Raw genomic sequence first — 23,827 nt, 5'->3', positions numbered from 1 at the left:
AACTAGATTGTGCTTTTGTGGCTCTCAGCACGAAGCATTTTATAGAAGAGAAATGATAGTAAATACATATAGTTAACTTGCTCTGATATATTAGAATTTTGCCAAGGAGTCTGTAAAATATATTAATATGTTTGCCTTCCTTTATCTTTAATCTTCAGTTGGGTGAAATAGGGCAACAGTTTTAAATCAAGGTACTTTAAATGGTACCAGCAGACTAGAATACTTTTTGCTCAGGGTTGAACTGTGGGGTCCTTGGTGCTCTCCGAGTTTGGTTTTCTTGCAGACGCTTCATTACCAAACTAGCTAACATCATCAGTGTACACCAAGCTCAGAGAGCACCAAGCACCCCACAGTTCAACCCTGTGCAAAAAAGTATTTTCTTCCGTGGTACCATTTGAAGTACCTTAGTTTAAAATTTTGGACACTTTCTATAAATTAGCCCTCTTGAAGAATGGGATCCTTGATGTTCTCTGCACTTGGTGGTTTTCTTGCAGATGTTTCATTATCCAACTAGATAACATTATCAGTGTACACTAAAACCACTAAGCTCAGAAAGCACTTGGTGGTTTTCTTGCAGATGTTTCATTATCCAAGTAGATAACATTTATCAGTGTACACTAAAACCACTAAGCTCAGAAAGTACTTGGTTTTCTTGCAGATGTTTCATTATCCAACTAGATAACATTATCAGTGTACACTAAAACCACTAAGCTCAGAAAGCACTTGGTGGTTTTCTTGCAGATGTTTCATTATCCAAGTAGATAACATTTATCAGTGTACACTAAAACCACTAAGCTCAGAAAGTACTTGGTTTTCTTGCAGATGTTTCATTATCCAACTAGATAACATTATCAGTGTACACTAAAACCACTAAGCTCAGAAAGCACTTGGTGGTTTTCTTGCAGATGTTTCATTATCCAAGTAGATAACATTTATCAGTGTACACTAAAACCACTAAGCTCAGAAAGTACTTGGTTTTCTTGCAGATGTTTCATTATCCAACTAGATAACATTATCAGTGTACACTAAAACCACTAAGCTGAGAAAGCATCAAGGATCCCATTCTTCAAGTGGGCTAATTTATAGAAAGTGTCCAAAATCTGGGACCATGACTCCCAGGGGATTAAAATTTCACAAATTTGTGACTGCTTCAGTGTTGCTGCATTGCTGTGTCAGTGCTGCTATCTGGAGATTCAGTGGATTGATCTCTCCTTCAGCTATTTGAGATTAGATTGGCTAGTCTGACCCTAGCCTTCCTCGGGCCCAGTAGACGAGTCCCATCACCAGCTGTTGGAGGATTGTCAGCTGCAATCAAGCTGGCAAGAAGTTGGAAGTCACACCTGCTTTTTTGTCCATGCTCATTTCAGTTTCTCTGTTTAAAAAAGAGATATGAAGGAAATATCTCTGAAATGATGACTCAGTGGGTCATGGGTTGTCTAGTGCAAAATAAAATCACGAGAAGAGTTGGAGGTGGAAAGATACATGTGTCAACAGTTTTCCTATGTACAATTGCTGGAAAGATGTAAAGTAAATAAGAGAACTTTTGATTCTGAACAGTGTAAGACTGAATTTGAAACAGAATTGTGTACAAACAATGAACATGTTATTATTAAAATATATAAACCTTTATAAAATATGTGAACGAATATATGATAAAATGGCCTAAAATCATGATTCAATAATGTATACAAATGGAACAATGGGAGAATATGTAGTTGAAAGGAGTGAAATTTTCATTATGTTATAACCTTAAAAAGAATTTTTATAAAGTGATGCATTGTTGGCATATGTCACCAGAAAAATTCTTGAGAATTATAAAGGTACTTCCAATTTATGCCAGAAAGCCAACCAAGAAAAGATGCTTTATCATGCTTGATGAGTTATGTCAAATCCTAGAAAATTCTGGACTCAATTACATATATTAATACAACACAGGAGAGATTAAAGAGCAGTATGCAATTGAAACCAGATACCTTTGTTTTTGGACTGATGGATAAAAAGTTTACAACAAGATTATTACAAGCACAAAGGGGGAAAAATTCAGTTTTACACACAATGGAGGAATAAATAGTGAACGTGATGAAACTTGCTGAGATGGCTAAATTGGCAGCTTTGATCACAGAAAATATATTGTCTAAGTTTAATGCTGACTGGCAATCCCCTTCACTTTTTGCATGAAATAAAAAAATGAAATTATGTTTTGATGATTAGAAAAAAATTATAGGAAAAAAATCTATAATTTTGAAAGTATCTGGCAAATGTTCCCACTTACTAAAGCTTCCAGTTCAAACTCCAAAGTTTTTTTCTTAGCTTTCAAAACAACTATATCTTCTTGTTCTTTGTTTCTTTGATTCAGCAATTCTTGACGACGATTACGTTCCCACTCAAGTTGTCTCTGCCTTTCCAGTTCTCTTTTAGCAGCCTTCATTAGTTTAAAAATATGAAAAAAAATGTTCACTTTGTAGTTCTATCAAATAAAAAGTTCCAACTTATATAATAACGTATAATATTGTATATATTAATAGTTGTATTCATACAAACAGTGCAGATATATGTCTCCCTGTCATCTTCCTAACACAAAACTAGATATTACATAAGTCCTGGATTTCCTTGGATCTTCACTCTAATTAAAATAGGTTTTAATTAGACACTTGTGTGGTTATGCAGATTAACTCTCTCCAGGAATGCACAATTTATGAATTTAAGAAAAGTAGTTAGATTAGAAAGTTCCTATCCATCCAAATATTAGTATGTTAGCTCAAATGTTATTCTACAAAACAAAAGATTAAAGGTAGAAAGAAGGTTACAAAGCAGAAGAATGAAAAACAAAAACATTTTATCTATTAAAGTGAACAAAGTCAAGATAGCTAATAACTAAATTAGTATACTAATTTAAAAAAATCAAGCAATTTGACAATCAGGCAAAACCTGTTTGAAAGGCACAGATCAACATTCTAGAAAGGTTCTAGCAATTAAGTAATAATAAAAGCAACTATCAAATATTATTTGATATAAATTTGATTAAAACTTATTTTAATCAAATTTATATTTGAAGTTGCCAAACACTGTCCCCTGGTAGCAAGAAACATAGTGAGGTAAACATGTGAGGTAAACAATGCCTTCTTAGATACTCACTGTCCTTAAATTCCAAGCTGACAAGGATTTTTTAAAGTTTCAGTATCAGACCATTCATTTACACTTAAAAGATAAGCAGTGGGCAGCAATAGTTTAGATTCAGTGGAACATAAAAGTCAAAGTTTACATGGTCAGGATTTAGATCCAAGTTAAGGAACCAATACTTAAATGTACCTTTCCTGACATGTTGTTGCAAAAACATTAAATGATTCCTTCCCCCATTTTGCAAAATATTTCATTTATACAATTTTGAAAAGGAAACAGAAAAAGAAATACAACATATGTATTTCCCAATATAAGTTTTCAACTATAATTTTGACAAATGAGTGTTCCTCTGAAAATATTTATTTACCTCACGCCTTTCTATTTCTTTTCTCCTTTCCTCTTCCCTCTGGCGTTCCAATTCTCTTTGTTTTTCTAATTGTTTTTCCAATTCCAGTTGCCTTTTCCGCTCCTGCTCTTGCCGTTCACGTTCCTTCCTTTCTTGCTCTGCCCTTTCCAACTGTGCAAGGCGCTCTTGCTCTTTTCTTTGTTGTTCCAAAAGAGCTTGTCTCCGCTTTTCAAGCTCTAGATTGCCACGTTCAAAGTTCTCACGTTTTTTATCTTCAAATGTAACTTTTAAAACATGTTACAATTAGAATTCAGATGTGTTTTGTGCATATATAAACCTGAAGTTATATAGTCTATCTGTAACAAACTTTAAAATTGTAAAACCCTATGTACAAATGCCTGATTTTTATTATTCTTGTAAATGGCTATATACAAGGAACACAATATTCCTTAACACTTTACAGTTAAATAATGCTAAGGACACTTCATAAGTGATCATTTGTCTTCCATGTACCCCAGTAGGCAATCATAGACCTTAAGCAAAATTTCTTACCATGCATTTCTCTTCTATATGTCACAACCATTATATATATTGTATACTTAATGCTATCAAATGGGAATTGGCCTCCAGCAAATAGATACTATCAGTTATGATTTGTGAAGCAGTAATTGGGTTACTAAAATTGGAATGATGAATCATACAATGAACACCTTTACTAATAAGGACTCCCAAATTGAAAAAACCACTCTGGCATGATCTTCATAATGCTGACACTATTATAGTACAATTCTTTCTGTTGATGCAAAAATAACGTTGGAAATTCTAAATAATGTTGAAGAAATCATTTTCATGGCAATCTACTATGCTGCTGTAATGACTGTTTCTGAAATAATGTGAGAAACAGTTGCATTGCAATCATGATGATAGAAAAGTTAAAGTTAAAAATATTATTGACATGACCTCTGCAAATACAGTTTTTGTGTTCTATTTTACATAATCTCTTTGGGATTTTCTCATATCAACAAACACTGAAATAAAGGGTTCTTGGTTCAAATGCAACCTTTATATCACACAACGTAATTTCCACAATATACAACATATTTCTTAATTTCAATTAAACTCTGGTTTTCCAGAATGTAGTATCTTTCAAAAATAGGCAGCCCAATTTTACTCATTTACATTTTCACTCACCGGGCAATTTCTTTTCCAATTGCTGCTGTTCCTCTTCTAATACTGGTTCTTCTGGTAACCGTTGCTCTACAGACATTGAACTAGTGACAGATACACCACTGCCAGAACGAACTCTTCTATTAATAAAGAAGTATACATCAAAATATATGCCCACACAAAGCTACTGTTATTCATTCTAATATTGTCTTTTTTATTTCCTACCCAACTATGCAGATAACTACTTTAAAGGTTAAAGTTTAAGACCATTAAACCTAAATAAACTGCAGGGCAGGACATTCACTGGAAGCTAATACAATGGATGGATTCAACTTACAAAGCCATTTGTTTGAAACAATATAAAAGTCTTGTCTGCAACAAGACTATGTGTTCATGATTTGGTAGTGAACAAGCAGGATGAACAGCCATGCATTACTGAGACCTGGCAGAGGCAGGAAAACAATGCTTCCATCTATTAAATTTGCCCATCTGGTTTGCAGGTTCTGCACCAATAAGAATGTTAGAGAGGGAAGGTGGCATTGATCTAGTGTAACATCTCACCTGTGGCAGAATACCTTTCTATAGTTATGCTCTAGGGCAGTGATGGCTAACCTTTTTGGCACTGAGTGTCTAAAGCATGCCTGTACGGATCCTGAAAATGCAATGTGCGTGTATCCCTCATGCATGTCCCCCGCCCCCACATACGTCTTCCCCCCACAGGCATGCATGTCCCCTGCACAAGCACCCCACCCCCGCGCATGCCCCTGCATTCCCACGCCTGCCTCCCTGCGCACATGTCCCCACATGCACCTCACTCCCACACGTGTGACAGAGACCCAAAGGCCAACTGGCTGGCGGGTGGCATGCATGCGCATGCATGGCAGAGCAATGGCTTGCGTGCCACAGAGAGGGTTCTGCGTGCCACCTCTGGCACGCATGCCATAGGGTCGCCACCACGGCTCTAGGAAAAAGCTGGGAATCCTTTTATGTACCAGGGTAAAACACTATATTTTAACCATATTTCTTTTGACACATTGGCAATGGATCTGGCCTATCTTCGTCTTTCTTTCTTTACAACTGGCTGCATTACTGGTCGAAAATCCCCCCTTAATTCCCAGGCCTGGTTGTCAACTTGTTGATGAATACCTCTCTTCTATGTCAATACTGTAGATTAGTTTTTTTTCAATCTCTAGCTGAATATTACTGGGTTGCGTTGGATACTGGGCTGTGCAAATGGCGGGCGAGGGCACAAAGCTCCATTTGCACATCCCCTTTCCCCTCCAGTCTGCAGAGCTAGAAAGGTAACCTTTATGACCATGCCCTAGGTTATCTTGGCACCCACACACATGGGTTGGCCACATGTTCGGCCTGGTTTTCATCTCTTAGCAACTGCTTCGTGAGCTGGATGTGGGGGACACAATGATCTGATTATATAATGATCTGATCACTTTCTGATCCACATGCAGTGGACTATTACTGGCTTTCCTCTGCCAGGCTGTACTCATTTGAATGATTCCACCAGGCCACTTATGAATCCATCTGTTTTCTGAAGTAATTGGGTATTTCCCCAATGATCTGGCAGGCAAATTGTTGATGGCCTAATTCAAGACTGGTGTGAAGTGGCATTTTAAACATCAAGTTGTTCCAAGAGACTTCTCTCTGCTGACTGATTCCAGATGGCCCTTGGTTTTCCAAGGACCTATGGTAGAGGAAGCAGCAGAAGCAATGCCTGTGGTGCAGAAGAAGGCTGAGACTGAATCTGATCAAGTACAGACACATGCTTAAGTTGGTCCTATTCTTTGGTGGTAAGGCAGGCAAAACATTCTGACTCCTCCTCTCTTATTATGTTTCAGGCCCTATTAGATGGTCAACTCCCTTTTTTATAAGTGCTGCTCTGATGATTTACCATTTGACCGCTTTGACAAGTTTGCCAATAAAGTCATTCAAATTTGCTCTTATGGAGAGACTACTTGATTGGAGTCTAGGTGATGACTGGAGCATTATCTTTCCAGGTTATTTATTCTTTGAGGGAAGAATAGGGTGCTCTGTAGGTTCTCTTGACCATATGGGCTGTGGATTTTTGCACCTCCTGGACTGTTTGGATAACTAGGGTGGGACTTTCCTGGGTTTGGGAGGCTGTCTCATTGTGGTAGGGGTCAATACTGGCAGACTTTATAAAAAGGGATTGGTTCATCACTTCTTTAAGAGACTCTAGAGATAATAAACTAATACTGTCCAGTCTCTAATCATCATGTTTTGGTAAAGTTTGTTCAAATGCTGGATTTATGACCAATTACAGAGTCCGCTAGAAGAAGCAGAATATTTGGACTCTTCAGTCAGGATTCAAATCCAGGTACAGGACAGAGACAGCATCAATTACTCTATTTAATGAATTCTGTTTGGTCCAAATGAGGGTACTTCAATTTAGTAATTTAATTTAGTAATTTGACAACTACCTGAAATCTTAAACAGGCTTAAACTTAACAGTAAGACAGAGCTATTGTTATTCTATGGCTGTTTTGCCTTTATATGAGATTCCACTGCTCTTGAAGGAGCATGCCCAAAATCTGAGGGTCCTTTTGGACTCACAGCTTTTGTTGGATGGAGGTGATAGTGGAGGGGGGAGGCTTTGCCCAGCTTCAGTCTTGTGTGCTAATTGCCACTTCATTTGGTGAAGTTGCCGGATTCAGCTATTGTCGGATTTAACTATTATAACAAGCTTTATCAAAACCACTCAAAAGCTTCAGTTGATGTAAAATTCAGTGGGCTGTATTCTAACAAATGTTTGCCAGTGGACACACATTACACCTGCCATGTGAGCCTTGCAATGGATTGTTAGTTTTTGGATGCAATTTAGCATGCTGACTTTAACCCAGGGATCCCCAACCTTTTCGACGCCGCGGCCCGGTTCCGGCGTCAGCTGGGCGCCGCCATCTTTTTGACGAAAAATCACTTCCGGTGACGTCACGAAGTGATTTTCGTCAAAAAAAATGGCGGCTAGCGCTTCGGTGAGCTTTCGGGTAGAAATGGCTTTCTACCGGAAAAGCTCACCGAAGCGCTTTGCGCCGCCATCTTTTGATTGAAAAATTGCTTTTTACCAAAAAGATGGCGGCGCCCAGCAACCAGCGGCCCGGTAAGGCTTGTTCAGCGCCGGTACCGGTCCGCGGACCGGCGGTTGGGGACCCCTGCTTTAACCCATAAATTATGGCTTGCTGACTTATTTGCTTGCTTGCTTGTTTATTCCAAAGTCTTATATGGCTGCCCATTTTGTAAAAAGGCTGGGTAGCTTGGTATCAGTTTACCTGCAGTACCACATCTCCCAATTAGAGTCAGCCTAATTGTGCTGGATTTACTGGTTAGGGGGCCAAAACCCATAATCACTGTATTTCCATTATGGGGCTGAGCCTGTCAAATAGCTTTCCATTGGATGTTAGTTGTCCCCATCCTTATCTGTCTTCTAGAAAAAGTAGAAAACAGGGCTTTTCTTCAGGATTTTTTTTAAAGGGGGGGAATACAGGGTCTTACAATCTTGGGTTTTATCTAGTGACAGTCTGTTTATGATTGCAGTATAATATAAAATTGATTAATAAATTTATATGAAAAAGACACCTCTCTAAATTAGAAGAAATGTCAGGCTTGGACATTATATTCTTTATATAGTAAAACTATCTAATGTACAGCAAAATCATGAGTAGAATTCCAAAGATAAAATTCAGCATCCAAATGAAAAGCTGTAAATTTTACCTAAATGAAGGGGGAATATATTCTGGGGATAACACAGGTGGCAATGGCTGTCCTGACATAGCCATATCGATTAAATGCATAGCTAGAATAAACTCTTCTGCTGTCAGTTTTCCATCTTGATCAATATCTGAAAGATTCCTATTAAGGAGGAAAAAAGAGTTAAGTACATTTTCACTTATTTCTTTTTCTATTAATACTAAACTGTGAAGACGGAAGAGACTATGATCTTAGTGCTCCCAGTTACTTTACGCAGGGATTACTCATTAAATAATCTATGTGCTTATGCATATACTGCTTTTTCCGTCTCCTTTTGCATTTAATCCCTTCATCCTATTTTCTTCCTGGCATCATATAGCTATTATTAGAGATGTACTACTCTTTACTTCCAAATTTAAAAAAGTGGTTTGAGAGAGGAAAGATATGCACAGCATACCTGTTGACTTTATCTTTTCCTAGACTTGCATGGTAGCTATTCAATCCCTAGCAAATATACATTTGAATAAAAAAGATGCAAACAATAAGCTCACACTCATGCCAAGGCACTTTCTCTCTAGCTTTTCTTATGTCTTTTTCAGCTTCAGATCTAAAGTGTAACATTCTGTTAGATGGGCAAGAGAACATTATGAGGTATGTTTGGAGCAAATTCTAAAATAATATATTGAAGTAAGTATCTTTCGGTTCAAAAGTCTATTCTGAAGTTTATTGATAACTTAAATCTGAAATAAAGCAAACTAGTGAGACCTGAAAAACAAACTGATGATAAACAATTTTATGAAAAATATTTACCATATTGTAGCCAACTGAGCCTGTGGTAAACTTGACTGCATAAGGATAGTTCTTGCTTGTGGACCTAGTAAATGGGAAACATGCCACAATGATACATTTTAATACAGAATTTTCAAAATGGTTGCCTTGATTTTATTTATTTTTATTTATTCAAATTTAGTAGCTGCCCAAGTCCAGTAAACTCTGATGAAATTACATTTTATGTATATATACATAGAGATATTTCCATTAATAAAACTTGTTAGTTAAAAAAGGTGTTACTGTCTGATTTCTGCTGCTATATACTAACATGACTAACACTTCCATATTATGATTTTTTTGCATAGGACCTCAATAAAAGGTACAGAGTGTTCACAGGATAAAGGGGGCTCACATATCAAAACTAAAACTATTTTAGAAAGGTAGAAAACAACTATGATAAATATAACTCAAAAGTTAAGTGACAACTGCTCTAGCTGTCTAACAGATGATTTGCAAATACTGCTCCATTCCTGAGCATCACATTCTGGACTAGCTGATATTTTGAACATGTTTCAGAAGGCAATCTTCAATATGTTAAGAGTTAACGCACTTCATGTACGTACCATATTTCTTTTTAAGAATATGGATGAAAGCTAAGAAATAAGAGGTCTTCTTTAGAGTTCAATTTCTACTAATAATTTCAGTATTTATAACAGCAAAAAATGAAAAGGGAAATATATCATACTGCTTTCATATGCACAGCATAGATTTACGGTCTACTGTTATGATCTGCATTTGAACTAATGTTGTACCACAGTAATGGCAATGCAAAATACTTAATTTTATTTCATCTAACCAAACTATATGTTGTAATGTTGAAATAGTATTAGCCTTAAAAATATTTCACCGAACAATCACAATAAGGGAATGGGAGCAAACAAATGCATGTAACCTTGCCAATGCACCTGCAATAGTGAAAGAGCCCTAATCACATTAACATCTCGTTAGAACTCAATCTGTTCATCTAGCCTGATCCTCAAGAAACAGTCTACCAAAAGTTCCCTTCCCTTTTGTTTCCTTCAAATATGGATATTACAGCAGTCCGTCTCTGTAATAGCTCCCACCTTATGGAATACTTTCGCCATGGAAGTAGGTGGAGCTTTGCAACAATTTTAGAAACAGGTTAAAACTTATCCTATACCATACATTTTTGATCCTTACAAGATTATTTTTGTTTGTGGTGATTATTTTTGGGATTTGACTTTGTTTATAATGCCCTGATTATTTATGCTTTTAGATTCTTTTTGCTAATGTATGCTGCTGAGTCTCCTTTACAACTGCCGTGGGGTTGTGAGTATTGTAACAAATAAATAAATACTTTTAAAACAGCATTTTTTTTTTTTTTAAAAAGGTGAGCTATTGTTAAACAAGCAATTCTTGTAATTCACCAGAAAGCCAAACTGCTCTATGGAAAAAATAATTTTACAAGTGTGTTTATCTAATACTATTGACAGAGTTCTTAATTTAAACTATTTATATTAGTTGCAAAAGCAGCTGTAAGAGGATTTTGGTCTGAAAGATTAAAGTTAAATAAGTAAATAAAATAGCTGAATCAAATCAAAGTCCCACATTGCATAACGTATGTTTTCTAAAAGAGACTAAAATAAAAGATGCTGGCTCACTTTTATTTCCCTATAGTTAGCATTCAGAGACATAGCGCTTCTAAATCCGGAAGTTCCCCATCACCAATATCACTAATATCTCATTGGTTGGCATGACCTTTTAATCGCTGCATTACACAAATTCAAAAGTATTTAGCAGAATTAATCAAACCAAACACATTTTAAAACTAAATATATTTTGAATGTATTTTATTTAAACTGATAGAATTTTAAAGATGTTCATTAAAATGCATGTCCTAGTACCTGTTAAATGTCCACTCATTGTTTTATCATGACTATTGAATAGCTGCCTGTATTTTAGTCTTGATGACTGAGGAACAGCCCACTCTACTGCCAGAGATGCACTGGAATGATAAAACAGAGATAATAAATCATAGCTTCAAGAATACTAAATTCTGGATTTTTTAAAAGTAACTTTATCTTTGTTTTTTAACATTTTAATACCACTGAAGTGTCACTTAAGTTACCATTTTACATCTACCTTGGATCAATAGAATTTATTTCTGCTAAGAGGAAGGTATTCTGTGAAAACACCTTAAAAATCAGCATGCCACTCACCAAGTTCTTTTAAAAGTTCAATTTTCATTTTTGCTTTCTATAACGTGGGTTTTTTTAAAGTCCTTTTAGCATTATACCACAAATATTTATTGTAATGAACCTTTCCATTACCATAAAATGTTCCTTTAATATATATTCATACTTTTCTCTTTTTAACTTTTCGGATTTTCTTCATTGTGACCATTTTAAAGCTTCCATATGTTTCCAATATACAATACATGAACAGTATGTAGTTTGTAGTAAGATCACATCAATAAACATAGTTGTCACCAAATCATTGTACTAGCAGCTTGAAAAATACTTGATATAAAACACAGATTAAAAGCTTAACATAATAATGTCAAAAAGTAGGTCATACTTTGAACTATGAGACCAGTTCAAGACTCAAACCATGGCATCTTCCAAATGTGTATAAAAGTAATACACTGCTCAAAAAAAATAAAGGGAACACTTAAACAACACAATGTAACTCCAAGTCAATCACACTTCTGTGAAATCAAACTGTCCACTTAGGTAGCAACACTGATTAACAATCAATTTCACATGCTGTTGTGCAAATGGAATAGACAACAGGTGGAAAGCAGAGGCAGTTAGCAAGACATCCCCAATAAAGGAGTGGTTCTGCAGGTGGTGACCACAGACCTCTTCTTAGTTCTTATGCTTTCTGCCTGATGGTTTGGTCACTTTTGAATGCTGGCGGTGCTTTCACTCTAGTGGTAGCATGAGATGGAGTCTACAACCCACACAAGTGGCTCAGGTAGTGCAGCTCATCCAGGATGGCACATCAATGCGAACTGTGGCAAGAAGGTTTGCTGTATCTGTCAGCGTAGTGTCCAGAACATGGAGGCGCTACCAGGAGACAGCCCAGTACATCAGGAGACGTGGAGGAGGCCGTAACAACCCAGCATCAGGACCGCTACCTCCGCATTTGTACAAGGAGGGACAGGAGGAGCACTGCCAGAGCTCTGCAAAATGACCACCAGCGGGCCACAAATGTGCATGTGGCTGCTCAAATGGTCAGAAACAGACTCCATGAGGGTGTTATGAGGGCCCGACGTCCACAGATGGGGGTTGTGCTTACAGCTCAGCACCGTGCAGGGCGTTTGGCATTTGCCAGAGAACACCAAGATTGGCAAATTCGCCACTGGCGCCCTGTGCTCTTCACAGATGAAAGCAGGTTCACACTGAGCACGTGTGACAGATGTGACAGGGTCTGGAGATGCTGTGGAGAACGTTCTGCTGCCTGCAACATCTTCCAGCATGACCGGTTTGGCAGTGAGTCAGTAATGGTATGGGGTGGCATTTCTTTAGGGGGCCGCACAGCCCTCCATGTGCTCGCCAGAGGTAGCCTGACTGCCATTAGGTGCCGAGATGAGATCCTCAGACACCTTGTGAGACCGTATGCTGGTGCAGTTGGCCCTGGGTTCCTCCTAATGCATGACAATGCTAGACCTCATGTGGCTGGAGTGAGTCAGCAGTTCCTGCAAGATGAAGGCATTGATGCTATGGACTGGCCCGCCCGTTTCCCAGACCTGAATCCAATTGAGCACATCTGGGACATCATGTCTCGCTCCATCCACCAATGCCACGTTGCACCACAGACTGTCCAGGAGTTGGGGGATGCTTTAGTCCAGGTGTGGGAGGAGATCCCTCAGGAGACCATCCGCCACCTCATAAGGGGCATTCCCAGGCGTTGTAGGGTGGTCATACAGGCACGTGGAGGCCACGCACACTACTGAGCCTCATTTTGACTTGTTTTAAGGACATTACATCAAAGTTGGATCAGCCTGTAGTGTTTTTTTCCACTTTAATTTTGAGTGTAACTCCAAATCCAGACCTCCATGGGTTGCTAAATTTGATTTCCATTGATAATTTTTGTGTGATTTTGTTGTCAGCACATTCAACTATGTAATGAACAAAGTATTTAATAAGAATATTTCATTCATTCAGATCTAGGATGTCTTATTTTTGTCTTCCCTTTATTTTTTTGAGCAGTTTACTTTCAACATTCTTTCTTATTCCTCTTCGGCATTATCCTTTCCCAATCTGTTCTATTTTTAAGTTTCCAAGTAGAATAGATTTGAAAGAGACCGTTTAGGCTATCAAATCTCTCCCCTCCTTAGTGCCATAATCCAAATTAAAACCTCTTGGTCAGTTGGCTATCTAACCTTCACAATGATATGATAACTGAATGATATGATAACTGATTTTTCAGTGAACCTGCTTTCGCTGCTCAAAAGTCCCCCCCCCCCCAAATTCAATTGGAATCTTCTCTCCTGTGATTTTAATTAAACAGAAGAGGCCTAACATGTTTCTTTAGTTTTTCAAGCTTAATATAATCATCTCCTTTAATTTCTTTGCATAGGATTTAGTTACTAATCTGTGGATATTTTTCTGGAAGTTTTTTTTAGTGTGTTCTAGTTTATTCTGAATCTTTTCTAAAATGTGGCACCCATAGCTGGATTTCAAGACAAAGTCTTACCAAAGCACACTATACAATTATTTCTTGCTATTTGAAAATTATACTCTTATTGGTGTAACCTAAAATAGACTTTGCTTTTTCCCCCTACAGCCACATCATTCTGCTACCTCATTATCTGATTGTAGTCAACCACCATTCCAAACTATTTTTATAAGTGTTATTATCAAGCCATATATCTTCAATATCTGTGCATTTGAATTTTTGTTTAAGTTATTTGTGTTTCTCTCTACTAAAATAGTTTCATTTTCATAGACTGTATAAGACACGTATGCATTTATAAAGAACACTTCTCAAATATTCATCCCTAAAATATATCACCCCAGTTAGTTGTTGCCAGCTACTTTTTGCTACTTCTTTGAGCTTATTTTAGCTTGTCTTCATCCTGGGTCTGTACTTTTAGGTCTACTCACTATAGCAAACCTAAATTCCACTTTAAGAACATTCTTACTTCATCTCATGTAGTAGAAGTTCTCATCTGGTAGAGGTTTGTACAGCTTCATTGTTCAAATAATGAATTTCTATCCCATTTGTGGCTACTGCAAGCAAGGTGCAGAAACTGTCATGTTATGTTAGCCTGGGTTTCATTGGTTTTCCAAAAGCTGTCACTTAGATCCATATTTCTTGCTATCTTAATGAGCTGCAATTAACCGAGTTGACTTCTGGGAGTTTATAGTTTACTCTAGAGGTAGTTATAATTAAAAAATAAGATTAAAAACAAATCTTGTCAAATGGATTCCAACAAATTCATGCTCACTTTTAGTAACAAATTTTGAGACATTTATGATTCCAAAGACTGACATCAAACTAAATGATCTATAGCTCTTGGTTTTATACCCTGGTCCCATTGAATTCCTTGCAGGAGTGTGTTACCAACTGACATGACTTTTTTCTTTATGTTTTATAAAGCACAATTGCATCTTTTTTTTACTGCTTAAGAATTTATCATTCTATTCTATAGGACAGCTTTTTATTCCCTTTGACATTCAGAGCCAGTTTAATTGGCAAGATTAACTAAAAACTCCTGTTAGCACTCCCTGTTTTCTTGCCCAGTGAGCTTGCTCTCTTGAACCTAGCTGCCGTAAATTCTCTTACAGTCTCTATTTTCTCAGCAGGGAACAGTCATTCAGTCACCCATATTAGGCAAACAGCAACTCACAGGAAAGAAAAAAAAATTACATCTTACAGATGAACATGCAAACTCTAAGAACACACAGCCTCTCTGGTTACCCTCCTTTCCCCCTGCTTGTTTTCTCTCTGTTAACTTGGTTCTAATGCAGATAGAGAAACTGAGAGATAGCTAAAACAGAGCCAGTCCCATTGATCTTAGACCAGAGGTGGGATCCCACCGCTTCGGCCCTGTTCTATAGAACCGGTAGCTCTGAAGAGCAGCTGACACTTAACCGGTTCTCTCTGAAAATCTTTTCTTCGGTTGGGCCCACCATCCTCCCAGGCTCTAGGCTGTCCTTTATTCTTTCTTTAGTTGGTTTGCGTGGCACAGCTGAGTGCCGTGCGTCAGCAGGAGATGGTGGATTGATTGTAGAAGTTGTTTTGCAAGTACTGTGCATGCAAAGTGCACGCTCACCGAACCGGTTGTTATGCTGGTAGGATACCATCCCTGTCTTAGACTATTTTAGATTCTTGGCAGCAGATTAATTGCTACGTTCTGTACAAAGGCCTCCCAACGTACTCTCTGAATACTAGCATTGCTACTAAGAGGCTTCATTACCCAAATTTAATAAAATATGACATACTACTATTTGCAACTCATATCTTTATTCTTAATTGGTTAAATTTCTTTATACTAAAATTCATTTCTTTGGCAAAACGGATTTTGTATTATCCTATGTCACCAACTCAGTGTTCCTAAAAGTTCTTGGATTGCAATTCAAAGTCTTCTCATCAAATATGGACTAATTTGATCTTCATCACATTTAAAGAAATCTGCTTAGGAAAAGCTGTACTACAACATTTTAACAGTGAATCTTTAAGAAGGAAAGGAATCCCTGCGGAATTTACTCTGTTAGCGGTAATCAACTACAAGGGGTAGCACTCATATGTTTCGCGGGCTGATGAGCCAGTGCTGTCAGAAGACATTTCCATGGTCATGTGGCCAGCATGATGTCATAGAGCACTGTTTCTTCCCCACCAAAATGGTACTTATTTATCTATTTGCATTTGCATGCTTTTGAATTGCTAGTTGGCAGAAACTAGGTGAAGATGGGAGCTCACCCTGTTGTGCGATGCTCAGCTTCCAGCCAACAAGCCCAATATCTTAATAACTGAGCCATCGTGCTACGCTTTAAGCATTATAAATATCGTATGACCTAAAATGCACACCTAACATCAAAACATCAAAAAAGCACAACAAAGAATGTTCTTTCTGCGCCAACTCAGAAATCTCAAACTGCCCAAGGAGCTGCTGATACAGTTCTACAGATGAATTATTGAGTCTATCGTCTGCACCTCTATAACTGTCTGGTTTGGTTCTGCAACCCAGCAGGGCAGACACAGACTTCAGAGGATAATTAGGACTGCAGAAAAAAACAATTACTACCAACCTGCCTTCAGTCAAGGACCTGTATACTGCTTAAGTCAAAAAGAGAGCTGTGAAAATATTTACTGACCCCTCATATCCCGGACATAAACTGTTTCAACTCCTTCCCTCAAAACGACGCTATAGAGCACTGCACACCAGAACAACTAGACACAAGAACAGTTTTTTCATGAACGCCATCACTCTGCTAAACAAATAATTCTCTCAACACTGTCCAACTATTTACAAAGTCTGCACTACTATTACTATTAATCTTCTCATTACTCCTTATCATCCATCCCCTCCCACTTGTGACTGTATGACTTTAACTTTGTCACTTGTATCCTTATGATTTATATGGATTGTTTCCTAGTATGATTTGATTGCTTATTGTACCCTATGACTATTATTAAGTGTTGTACCTTATGATTCTTGACTCTTGACGAATGTATCTTTTCTTTTTATGTATACAGAGAGCATTTGCACCAAGACAAATTCCTTATGTGTCCAATCACACTTGGCCAATAAAAGAATTCTAATTCTAATGTTCTCCAGAATTCAAATTTATTACCATTTATGAATATACCAGATTTCTTCAATCATAAGCAATATATTCTGATCAATATTGCAACAAGATTGCAATTGCAATAACTGAAAACCTTATCTCCTAAATAACAATGCTTTTTATAAAATTATGCTTTAAGATAAAACATGGCAAAAACCCAGCTAAATATATATTAATGAATATTTGTGAAATATTATACATGATGGAATAAAATGGAGAATTTCAGTGTCAAAAACAGATGTAGAAGAAGAAGAATGTTGTGTTCAAACATAAGCATAGCCAAACTAAATGGAGAACTTATTTCATGGTAACAAGAATAGTTAGCAGTGTAAATCACATCTAGCTAATTACTTTTCCAGATAAATCCATTATTTATACAAAACTTTAATCAATGAATATCTTTTCACAACAAAACAGATGTAAAATATAAATCAGATTAAAGAGTATATAATTATTCTTCTACACATTTCTAATCAGTGAGATCATAATAAAAATTATATTCTAGTCTACACAAACAAGCTTTTCAAAAAAATGAATCCTTTAATTTCAGATTTTTGAAATGACTTGTTATATGCAAAGAGTTCAACCCTGATACCACTTATTCACAAGCAGTCTTCTTAAATTTAGTGAAAACATTTGTATCTGTATCTGACATTTTGGACAAAGCTGCCAAATACTTTAGAACAAAACAGTCAGACTTACCCAGCCACATCAAATGATTGTGCTTTTTGCAGCTTTGCATTTAGTTGGGATCCTCCACCAGATCTACTGAAGGAGGAACTCTTTGGCAATGTTGCTGAAACATAATAATTATGCTTTAAATTTGATGAAATTAACTGATTAATATACAAATTATTTTGTAATTATCAAATATACTTTTTGATATAAACATTCTAAGTGATTTTTAAAAAGTACAAAGGATCATAAAAATATTAAAACATATATGTATCAATTAAACCAAATATGAATTGCTAATAACATCTCTTTTTTAATTAAAGAATCTGAGTACAAGTGTATTAAACAAGTTAGAGTTGCATAATATTGATCATGACATCCACTGCAAACCAAAATTAATGCAAAATTATGACATTTGCACTGTGATGTCATTACACAAATGTCATTATGTATTTGCAATCTTGATATCTGTATCAATTACTTAAGCTGCAACATTTGCATGATTTCATAATGGACAAGTCATTTTCTATCCATATCTCTCTGAGGCATGGATATGCTCCATGGTATTGATGCATCTATTTAATAAAGGTATTTTATTTTCTGTGGGCTGTGCACAGTACAATACAATTGTTTATACACAATTAATTCCCTATATATTCCTTTCATGTAATTACATATTCCTTGAATAGTTTTCTGCTAAGGCTCAAGATAGACTTGGAATTGTAAGCTACAATTCATTTAACCAGTTTATATAATGAAAGCCAACTGGATAGATTTTTACAACATTATATTCCAAACAAACCAAATTTTGGTTTAGTACAATGTGGAAACTGAACCACTAATTAGATATTATTTATAAAAGTGGAAGACAATTTAGGCCAAGCAACACTTCAGAAAGATATCAATCTCATATCTAATATTAGATTTGCTTAAATATGTAAATATATGTACTTGTGTTTGTAATGTTTTAACATGGCTTAATCAGTATTTAAAAGACTTGGAAAAGCCAACCAGTCTAATTTTCATAGAAAAATGATTAACTTATTAAAACTAATCAAATCATCAAATATTTAGTGATTATTATAAAAAGTTAATACAAATCAGAATGACTCAGGAGTGCAACTTTGTAACTCTGAATACTGTTAAACTCATGAATATTTGATGAAAGATATTGTAATATTTTGCTATGCTGTTCTACATCAAAATTGATAAAGAGTCATGTAAATACATTGCAGGCACTAGGACTCTACAGTCATTGGATTAAATCGCACAGGAACAGTCTGATCCTAAAAAAAATATGAGGTTGTTTTAGTGTTGCAGACAGAATAGTTCGCACTCTCCAAAGAATCTTTGAGAAACTGAATCGGAAACACCGTATATACCTCTAATACATAATATTCAATAAGAAAACGTATTATAAGTTTAAGAGATAACTTAACGTCCAGGATAGAATTTCACTGATACCATATATAAATATGTGATTCCGTTTTAAAATATAAATTACTTTTCTTTTAAATATAATATAAATGTATAAGGTCTGGAAATCTAAATGTTGATAATACAGCATACCGGGATGACCATAAGGTGGTAGAGGTTGGATAACAGCTGGTGCTCCATTAGCAACAGGAGGCACAGCTGCTGTAGGAACAGAAGATACTAAAGGTGGAGACATTCCCACAACTGGTATGGATGTCATTGGCCCTGGAGCAACAACTGAAAGAGGTGGTATACCACTTATTCCTGTAAGAGAAATTTTCATAATTATCATTGATGGCCAGCTATGAAGACTTTTATTACAATGATCTGTGAATGACCCTTCAATAAGTATAGGACCAAAATGGGAAAAATGTGCTGATTCTGGAGCAAATCAGACTAAGGAAGATTTTCCAAAAGAACAATATTTTAAATAATGTTTCTCTATAGGGAAAGAGAATTTGAAAAAAAAAATCTTGGTTCCTTTGTTTTTCAAGGTGGGATCACAAGAGTAGATCAACTTCCAGACCAAGGGGGGTTATTTTTTAAAAAGGTTTAAATATTGTTATATTTCCCTTAACAACAAAAATGCAATAAAAATGGCAAAAATGCCCACTGGATCAAATGACTGCATTTACAATCATATGGTACATTTAACTGTGTCTCACTTAACCATCATAAAAAATCAGGTCGACACAAGGTGCCTCAACTTATAATCATAACATACAACTGCAATTCCAGTCCCAATTGTGGTCATAAGTCGAGGACTACCTGTGAAAGTCTGGAAACCTCTTATGGATTATTTTTTCTGCTTAAAATGGAAAAATGTCAAATGGTGATTTCTGGATTTGAGGACTGAAAAGGATTCAAAAAGGAGCTGAAGGGATTATTATGATGTTAAAGCGGGAGAAGGGATAATGAATTTGTAACTGCTAAAAAGGGTAGAAGTTACTTCATTTATTATATATATTTTTAACTGCATTGCTTTCTATATTTTTTCTTTTTCCCTTTTTCTTCCTAAATTTCTGTATTTCTCTTGTATTCAAATAATAACTCTTAACAGAAATTAAAACTGCTAACCACAGATATTTATATCACAGGTGAAAAACTACATGATAAAGTTTGTTACAATTATATTAAAATGATCACTAAATAGAAGTATGTAGAAGTATGTAGACAATATGAAATCTACAAAGTACTTCAGGAAGATGATATAATATAAAATATTCTTACCAAATCCTGCTGTGGTAGAAATAGCAATAGGAGGCTGCTTCATAATAGGAGGTAATACAGAAGGGAGCTGATAACCTTGTAGCTTTATTTTGATAAGTTTCATAGCTATAGAAAATTCCAGTTGGTCCATTCTCCCATCATTGTTCATATCTGCCAGAGCCCTAGAATGATCAGCATTAAAAAAAAAAACAAATTTTTGCAAGTTCCTCCAAAAATGAACAGAAATTATATTACAGTTCCAACATTTTCTCATAACATGTGATGTTTTTATTTTCAGGTAGACATCGATCCACATAGTCCAGTATTATGTAATGTGATAGCATCCGTTTTCAAAGAGATTTTAAAGTTCTAGAACAAAGCTGTACAACATGCAGTCTGCCAAACAGCCTTTTGTGGCCCACTGGCATTTTTTAAAAACATTAAGTCTGCCATCACTAAACATTACCACCACCATCATGTAAGTCACACTGCCGAGCGTTTCCAACACCTCTAGGCTTCACAACATTGCCAAGTCCATATTGTTATGCTGTTCTTGGATGCCTAAAAGCTGATCAGCATCACAACTTTTCTTTAGTGGCCTGTGATTATTGCTAAGGTATTAATCTGATTCTTTCCCCTCTAAGAGATGTGCAAGCCTGCTCTAGAATATTCTCCATCTACCCAAGGTTCTTTAAACTAGCTTTTCTTTAACATAATAACACCAGATGTATTGGATTTCAACTTCCTGTATTCACCAATCATTCTATGGTTGGCAGCACTGCAGTCCAACAGATCTAGAAGACACCAGGTTCAAAAAGTTGATCTAAAACACATTGTCTGAGCTAAATCTATTCTTCTAATATTTATTCTTAACTAACACATCCTGAGAATTTAGTAGAAACCAGACTATCAAGCAAAACAGGTTGTTATTAAAATAAATAACTGTGCAGGTTATTGCATTCAATCCTCAAATTATGCCACAATTAATCAGAGAAAGTATTTAATTTTGGTAAGCTCTACTAAATGTATAAAGAGCAAATTGTCTGCAAAGGCTGACAGTAAAATTATGCATTATGAGTGACTTGGATCTCTCAACAAAAGCTGTGTTAGTGTATCTATACACTTAGATAGATATGACGAATAGTTTTAAATTGGGTATTATCTCTATTTATATGAAATTCAGATATACTTTTCTTTTCTATCTTATCAGAGGTATTAGGATCTTTGATAGCTTGGGTGCCTTCTAAGGCTGGGCTGAAAATTAAATGAGATTTAATAGGCTAAAACTAAATCCAGAGAATAAAGAAGGGTTGATGATGGTATATGGATGGACTTCAACTGAATAGGTAGTTCCCGACTTAAAACTAAAATTGAGCCCCAAATTCCCATAAGCTAAGCAAGGCAGTTATTAAGTGAGTTGTTCTCCATGTTTTTATGACTGATTAACAGTTGTTAAATGAATCATTGCAGTTGTTAAGTGACTCATGTGGTAATTAAGTGAATCTGGTTTTCCCTGTTGACTTTCCTTGTCAGAAGCTGGCTAGGAAAGCTACAAATGGTGATCACGTAACCATGGGGCTGCTGCAATGGCCAGAAATGTAAAAACTGGTCATGTCACTTTTTTAATGCCACTGTAACTTCTAATGGTCACAAATCAAATGGTTTGTAAGTCAAGGACTACCTGTATCATGTGAGTGCCTTTTCTTTGGAGAGTTAGGTATGTACTTTGAGGGAACTTGTGCTATCCTTGATTGCTCTAATCAGCACAGTGATAAGGAACAGTCACCTCCAGCTGCAAATAATGTATTATCACTATCCTTTCCTGAAAGTGATCTGGCCTGACTTGTATAGCAATTACCTCCCGATTTACTATTATGCATTCTATGAGGGATACCCTTGAGGGAAACTCAGAAACTGCAGTAGGACCAGAATGTAATAGCAAACTTCTGTGGGGCATTTGCTAGCAGAAGCAATACCTGTTCTGGCAAAAATGCATTTGTAACATACTGTATAGATTTCCAGATTCGTTCAATTAAATGAGACATATCTATTGGAAGTACCAACTTTTCCCTTGTGCTAGGAACTGGGAGCCCTGATTTTTTTTCTGCAAATGCAGCTGGAGGCTTGGTTGGAATTTAATATGGTACCACCAACTATTCTATGGCACAACTTTTCCTTCAAAATTCAGACCACTCCCTTCTTAGCGTGTACTAAGATCTAAATGCTTAACTTCTATACTCTTATCTTTTTTCACTGAGGTCTCTTCTCAAGAATTGCATCAGTATTATTTTTATTTAGGAATATTTAGGAAAGTTGTGATTTTCTGGATTATTTTATTTGTATGCTTAATTGCCACAGGTTGGAAAAGATATATATGTTTATTTTGTTGAAAATATCTACATACCTACGATAAGCCATTTATGAGTAGGTCCATCTCTCTTCTTTCATGAAAGCAGGCTAGAATCAACTGCTAGGGACCAAATATGATATAATCTATTTGTAGCTATTTAGGACTTAATATTACTATGAACTTTGAATGTTAAAAAGGTAAAAAGTAGAGATTTTCAAGATTAACAGACATCTTAAATGAAACTGTTTCAAATAAATTGTAACACACTATTTATACTAATGTGATACAGGACAGAGCCAATTATTTTCTTGCATTATTTTCATACATTACTCCTGTCTTTAACATTTTTGCCAGTTAGTGACCAAACGTAATCAGTTGGTGATGGCTTTCTTCTTATTAGACAGACATACTCCAAATTCCTTTACCAGCAACTGAACCAAAATTAAATTTAAAATTAATCTTAATGAATTAATGTAAAATTAATTGGTGTTTGAAAACTGATGGTAGCACTAAAATTAATACCACAGCATATTACTGATACAGAATGAAATTATTTAAAATGGTAATTTCTCTGCTTCTACTTGAAACTAACAAGAACTGAATCAGAGCCACAAGGCAGGGTTATCAAGCTTTAAATTTCATTGCAAAACTGTGCTTTCTTTTTAAGGGGACCCTATATTATTAAACCACACACAATAAGCAACTTTAAAGGAAGTCTGTTTTATCACCTTATATGCTCAAAACATTCTCAAAGTTGAACTGGACAGTGGCTGTGACAGGAAGAATGGAAATAATTACTCTGACAGTGCTAAAATATTTATCTCTTTCGCATAGGAAAATGTTATCAATTTCATAGAAATGCAAGGTTGTGTTTACAAAAGGAACAGTATGAACTGCCTACTAAAAGTTTTCCCTTTCCTTCTCTATCAATTTTTAAGGTAACTAAGTTGTATACAAAAGCAACAGCCACAGCTAATCCAATAACACAATAATAAATAACACAATAACAATAATAAAAAACTTAGCTATAGCCTAAAGGTAGATGCCTAATTCTACACTCAAAATACATAACATTGCATAGTGTTACATAGCATTTTATAAAAATTGATAAAAATGAACTTGAAATATCTATCTACAAAATACTAAATATTTTCATCTTCGTTCTCTATTTCA

General features: G+C 35.9%; 1 protein-coding gene across 5 annotated transcripts in view; it reads right to left on the bottom strand.

Annotated features, from left to right (window-relative positions):
* Positions 1–23,827, bottom strand: part of ITSN1 (intersectin 1) — a 97,049-nt gene that overhangs the window by 53,648 nt on the left and 19,574 nt on the right. For 4 of the 5 annotated variants that reach the window (XM_026664196.2, XM_087966735.1, XM_087966736.1 and 1 more), the window contains exons 5-13: positions 20,326–20,486; positions 19,189–19,359; positions 17,647–17,740; positions 11,050–11,150; positions 9,164–9,227; positions 8,378–8,515; positions 4,658–4,773; positions 3,488–3,750; positions 2,273–2,422 (exon numbers count right to left, since the gene is read on the bottom strand). In XM_026664196.2, the coding sequence (XP_026519981.1) occupies positions 2,273–2,422; positions 3,488–3,750; positions 4,658–4,773; positions 8,378–8,515; positions 9,164–9,227; positions 11,050–11,150; positions 17,647–17,740; positions 19,189–19,359; positions 20,326–20,486 (1,258 nt within the window). The remainder of the gene's footprint in view (positions 1–2,272; positions 2,423–3,487; positions 3,751–4,657; positions 4,774–8,377; positions 8,516–9,163; positions 9,228–11,049; positions 11,151–17,646; positions 17,741–19,188; positions 19,360–20,325; positions 20,487–23,827) is intronic. The other variant, XM_026664197.2, reaches the window with a different exon arrangement.

The sequence above is a fragment of the Notechis scutatus genome, chromosome 5 (genome assembly GCF_049901735.1).
Source record: "Notechis scutatus isolate UNSWTSFEM ecotype Mainland chromosome 5, rNotScu1.2, whole genome shotgun sequence".
NCBI lineage: Eukaryota > Metazoa > Chordata > Lepidosauria > Squamata > Elapidae > Notechis > Notechis scutatus.
This window is presented reverse-complemented; position numbering and strand designations above follow the sequence as displayed.